Raw genomic sequence first — 5410 nt, 5'->3', positions numbered from 1 at the left:
GATAGAGAGACATAGAGACATAGAGGAAGCGACAGAGAGATGGAGAGAGAGACATAGAGACATAGAGAAAGCGACAGAGAGATGGAGAGAGAGACATAGAGAAAGCGACAGAGAGATGGAGAGAGAGACATAGAGACATAGAGACATAGAGAGAGAGAGACAGAGAGACATGGTGAGAGAGACAGAGAGAGACATGGAGACATAGAGAGAGAGACAGACAGAGAGACATGGAGACACGGAGAGAGACATAGAGAGAGAGATATAGAGAGACATTGAGACATAGAGAGAGACACAGAGACATAGAGAGAGACAGAGAGACTTGGAGAGAGAGAGACAGAGAGACATAGAGACATAGAGAGAGATAGAGAGACGTAGAGAGAGACGTAGAGAGGGAGACATGGAGAGAGACATAGAGAAAGATAGAGAGGCATAGAGACATAGAGACATAGAGACAGACAGAGAGACACGGAGAGAGAGACATAGAGACATAGAGACATAGAGACATAGAGAGAGACATAGAGAGAGACAGAGACATAAAGACATAGAGAGAGACAGAGAGAGAGAGACAGAGAGAGTGAGCCACAGAGAGTGAGCCACAGAGAAAGAGAGAGGAGAGAGGAAGAGACAGAGAGAGAGAGGCTACCACGAAAGGGACAAGAACGTGACAGAGAGAAGAGAAGAACAGTGCACATCATAACGACGGAGACACGACTGCTCATACAGCATCGCAGTTCTACGCAAAACAAAATTCCTTCTTTTAATCAACAAAAAAACCTTATTTTAATACCATAATTATTGACAAAGACAGAACTGGGATAACATTTTAATTGATTCCAAAAAAATATTTAATTCTTTCTCCAATATCTGGACAAAATACTCCAGGTGGAGAAAACGAAATGAGCTTCCTTTTTTAATTATTCTGTATTTTTATATATTCTTCGTATTATTTACCTTCATTTCATTCCCTTTGAAGCTGTGGGCATTTCTACAATATATTTTTTTCCCCTAAATTACTGGGTCTGAGTGCCGACAGAGTATACTGTTATTTTCCTCTTTCTCTCTCTAGCTTTCTCTCTCTTTCGCTGTCGTTCTCTCTCTTCACATTCTCTGGGGCAGTGGGAATGAATACCCACCAGCCCTTCTCCATGAAAGTTCAAGTCTTTGAACGCGGGAGAGGTGGCCACTTCAAGAAAACTGCAAATTTTCTCGGATGCACGAAGATCGAAGACGGATGCCATTGATGGATCATTGATCTTTGTGGGTTTTTCATATTTTAGCAAAATTTCTTTCCAGTCTTCTAATCTTTCGCCGTATTCCTCGTCGTTTTTCTCATTTCCAGCTCTTTTGTACTTCGATTCTTCCCCGGGTTTGTTCCCCTTTTCTTCATTTCTTCATTTCTTCTTGCTTTCCTCGGTTAAGTTTCTTTAGGGTTCTCCTTGCTGCTTGATTTTAGAAGGTGCATTTTGTCTCCCTTGGTTGGAATTCTTCCGAGGAAGATCGGTGTTTTTTGATTGAATTTCAGTTTCTGAAATTTATTTGAATTTCAGTTTTTGGCAGAGTGGGCTGCTTGAAATCTTCTTTCAAGGTTAGTTGCTTGAGCTCTGAAGATGGATCAATACGAGGTGCTTGAGCAGATTGGGAAAGGGGCGTTCGGCTCTGCCTTACTGGTTAGGCACAAGCTGGAGAAGAAGAAGTGAGGCCTTCAGTTGTAATTTATTTTATTTTAATCAAATTTTTTGCTTATTTCTTCATCTTTTGATCTTTCATCTTCTTTTCATACTTTTTTTTCCCCAAAGATATGTACTGAAGAAGATTCGTCTTGCTCGTCAAACAGACAGATGCCGTAGATCTGCTCACCAAGAGGTTCTCTTTTTCTCTGTGTTCTGGATTGTTCTCATATGTCTAATGTTGATTGATAGGGAAATGTCAAATGCTGATGAATAAAAAAAATAATGTAATATACTTTCCTCGAGGTATTAACATATGTATTTGAGCTTGGTCCACTTCTCCATGGATGGAGCATTCATACCTTGACACACCTGGTTGATGGTAAACAAAATACTGTGCATACTGATAAATATATTCTAGATCTCCTAAAATACTGATATTCTCTCTTCTGCGATGCAATGTCAATTTTTCTTGACGACTTTAATTTTTTCTTGATACTTGACAGCCAAAGAGCGTAGATTAGTGTACTTTTCTTTTCCAGGGTTTCTGTTTCAGTGTTTTTATGCATTTTTTGTATTTACGTGCGTTGGAAGAAATTTCAAAGACTCATCAATGGCCAGAAATTCTTACATTGTACAGATGGAGCTCATTTCAAAGGTCAGAAATCCTTACATTGTGGAGTACAAAGATTCCTGGGTTGAGAAGGTGAGTGCGTCAACACTTATTTTTGGGTAGATGAAAATGTCAAACTTTTTATAGAAATGTAAAATTCATGAAAATTTGTGATGGTCTCAGGGCTGCTATGTGTGCATTATTACAGGTTACTGTGAGGGAGGAGACGTGTAAGTTCTCCTTAATCAAATGCCATTTTTATAGAAATTGTCCTCTGCTCAATTGAATTTCTTCGCCCGGGTTTGTAGGTCAGAGGCCATAAAGAAGGCCAATGGAGTGCTTTTTCCTGAGGAGGTCTGTCAACCTTGAATTTTACCGCTGTTTGTTTTTTCATAATTTGATTTTCTCTCTCCTAATTTCGGCCAGAAACTCTGCAAGTGGCTCGTGCAATTGTTGATGGCCCTGGACTACCTCCATGTGAATCACATTCTTCATCGGGATGTCAAGGTTCGTATATTCTTTAGAGTTATTAAAATTTTGGGACTAAATCTTTGAATGATTTACGTGGCTTATTTCTTTGGGTTCCTTTTCAATTATCAGTGCTCAAATATTTTCCTGACGAAGGACCAGCAGATACGTCTAGGTATGTTTAATTCGCATATTCCTTTTTTTCAATTGTTTGTATTTGGCGAATGTGAAGATGCATCAACTCATTATATTTCAGGGGATTTCGGTTTGGCCAAGATGTTGACTTCTGATGATCTTGCGTCCTCTGTAGGCTTTCTCTCTCTTATTTTTGGTGGTCTTTTCACCCTATTTTATTTTAGTTTTTTGACTGAAAAATATGGTCTTCCATAGGTGGTGGGCACCCCAAGCTATATGTGCCCTGAACTTCTCGCTGACATTCCATATGGGTCAAAATCAGACATCTGGTCTCTTGGTATTTTATTTTTTTCTTGTTCTCTAGGGGATTTGTTTTGATTTGGTTTCATCTGGATGTAAAGTTTACCTCTTTTCTATTGTTTTCGTATTCATTTAGGATGCTGTCTTTATGAGATGACTGCTCTAAGACCAGCATTTAAAGCTTTCGTGAGTCCTGACGTGCCTAATGAACAATTTTTTTCACTTTCTTGCTATTATGTTGTCCGTGTAACGTTAATTATGTCTATACCCTGAAACCTGCAGGACATGCAGGCATTAATCAACAAGATCAACAAGTCCATAGTGTCCCCTCTTCCAAGTTCATACTCTGGCGCATTGTAAGTCTACCCTAAATGACATGAAGCACCTTATCGCAATCTTAATCTATAAGCTAATAAATCTAACTTGGGCTTCTCTTTTTGTCTGATAACAGCAGAGGCCTCATTCGAAGCATGCTGCGAAAGAACCCAGAACTTCGGCCTAGCGTATGGTCCAATGACATTAAACCTTCTAATCTTCTATTAAGAGTATAAAAAGTAAAAGCTGTTCTTTATGGCAGGCTGCAGAGCTGCTCCGGCATCCCCACCTCCAGCCCTATGTTCTTGAGATCCACCTCAAGTCCGGTCCAGCTGACAAAACTCTTGCCAGGCAAAACCCACTAGGGGCGCGCCCAAAAAGTGTCAGATTCCCAGATAGGTCACTTGCAACGCCATATTTAGCAGAGAAAAGGCGCTCTTTTTACGGAAAAGATTGCACTTTGAGGCCTCGAAAACTCCCCACGGAGGAAGAAATTTCTAATATTTCTTCCATTCAGGAGATGAATGGCTTCACGCCATTCCTCAACAGCAAGGCTGGAGACCTCTCCATTGGCAGCAGCCAAACCAAGGAGGTGGCCGTTGATGCACCGCCTCTTCATACTTCTTTCAGCACCCCTCTCCGCAGAGAGAGGTCGACTAGCCGGGTGGTGCACTCTGCTGTCGGCCCAAAAAAGGTGAATAGTGTGAAGTAACTTGGCCTGTCTTAGTGGATTTCTTCGATGTTTGTTTGTTCATCAGCTTCTTTTTGATGTGCTTGGTATTTCTTTGATTTCCTTCTTTGATCTAACTTGGATTTCTTTGATCTTTTTGATCAGCAGTTATTGACGCCAGCGGGAATATTGGATCGACAGGGCCGGCGAGCCTCGCTGCCTCTGGCATCTGTCAAGACGCCACGGTGCAAGCCGAACCTCAGCTTCCTCGACAGTATCCGCTCGCCAGATGTGTCGGTCAATGCACCGAGGATCGACCGGATTGCTGAGTTTCCGCTTGCCCCCTGCGAGGAAGATGAAGACCAGCTACTGCCGGTGTACAAGTCTATGGGCCCACTGTCTCCGGCTGGTGGCGACTGGTCTGTCACCAAGGATAAGTGTACGGTTCAGATTATCCGGGTCAATGCTGATGTGGCTGAAGGGGACTCGCCGGATCGTCTCTCGCCATCAGCGGTGGAAGATGGGTTAAGGCAGCGGTTCGACCCGACGTCTTACCAGCAGAGAGCAGAGGCTTTGGAGGGGTTACTAGAGTTTAGTGCAAGGCTGCTGCAGCAAGGGAGGTATGAGGAACTGAATGTGCTTCTAAGGCCATTTGGCCCCGGCAAGGTCTCGCCCCGGGAGACGGCAATCTGGCTGACCAAGAGCTTCAAGGAGACTGGTAGTTAAGCAGGAAGGAGATTGATTGACCCTTTGCATCATCAGAAATTGAGTCTTTGAGCGATTTGTTTCAGCTCAGGTCTGTGCCAAACTTCTTGTTTGGTGTGGAGTAGGCAGATGACTAACTTGTATTCCCAGTTGACATATTTAGGCTGAGTAGAACTTTGTTCTGTCCTTGACCATTTTCTCATTGTATGACTGGGTTGTATCTATTTATTGTTGGGTATGCCTACAGTGTTATTCTTTTTTCAACCAATAGCTGATATGACATCCCTATCCATTCTGTGTTAAACATCTCCCCAATCCTGAGGCTCTGTGGGAACTAGTCTCGGCCATTGGTCAACAATTTCTGAGTTTCCAGGTTGATGGCAAGCTGGTGAAAATGGGGGGGGGGGGGGGGATATTAATATGACACGTGCCAAGTAAGACAACCCAGACCAAAAGCATCCCAATGTAGTTACTTAAGGGTTGAAAATTATTTCAAGGAAATGATTACAAGGTTTTGAGGACCTGTCTGGGTTCATT

The 5410-nt window shown here is 42.4% G+C and overlaps 1 protein-coding gene across 1 annotated transcript; it reads left to right on the top strand.

Moving 5' to 3' along the window:
- The first annotated feature begins 1086 nt into the window (after positions 1 to 1086).
- LOC144712144 (serine/threonine-protein kinase Nek2-like) lies at positions 1087 to 5115 on the top strand. Its single transcript, XM_078586332.1, has 15 exons — positions 1087 to 1257; positions 1548 to 1693; positions 1797 to 1863; positions 2308 to 2373; positions 2464 to 2510; positions 2589 to 2634; positions 2707 to 2787; positions 2881 to 2923; positions 3005 to 3054; positions 3139 to 3220; positions 3320 to 3369; positions 3466 to 3539; positions 3635 to 3686; positions 3761 to 4192; positions 4334 to 5115. The coding sequence occupies exons 2-15, from the start codon at positions 1608 to 1610 to the stop codon at positions 4892 to 4894; spliced, it is 1737 nt and encodes a 578-aa protein (XP_078442458.1). The 5' UTR covers positions 1087 to 1257; positions 1548 to 1607; the 3' UTR covers positions 4895 to 5115.
- Positions 5116 to 5410: the final 295 nt, after the last annotated feature.

This window comes from Wolffia australiana, chromosome 14 (assembly GCF_029677425.1).
Source record: "Wolffia australiana isolate 7733 chromosome 14, ASM2967742v1".
Classification (NCBI taxonomy): domain Eukaryota; kingdom Viridiplantae; phylum Streptophyta; class Magnoliopsida; order Alismatales; family Araceae; genus Wolffia; species Wolffia australiana.
This window is presented reverse-complemented; position numbering and strand designations above follow the sequence as displayed.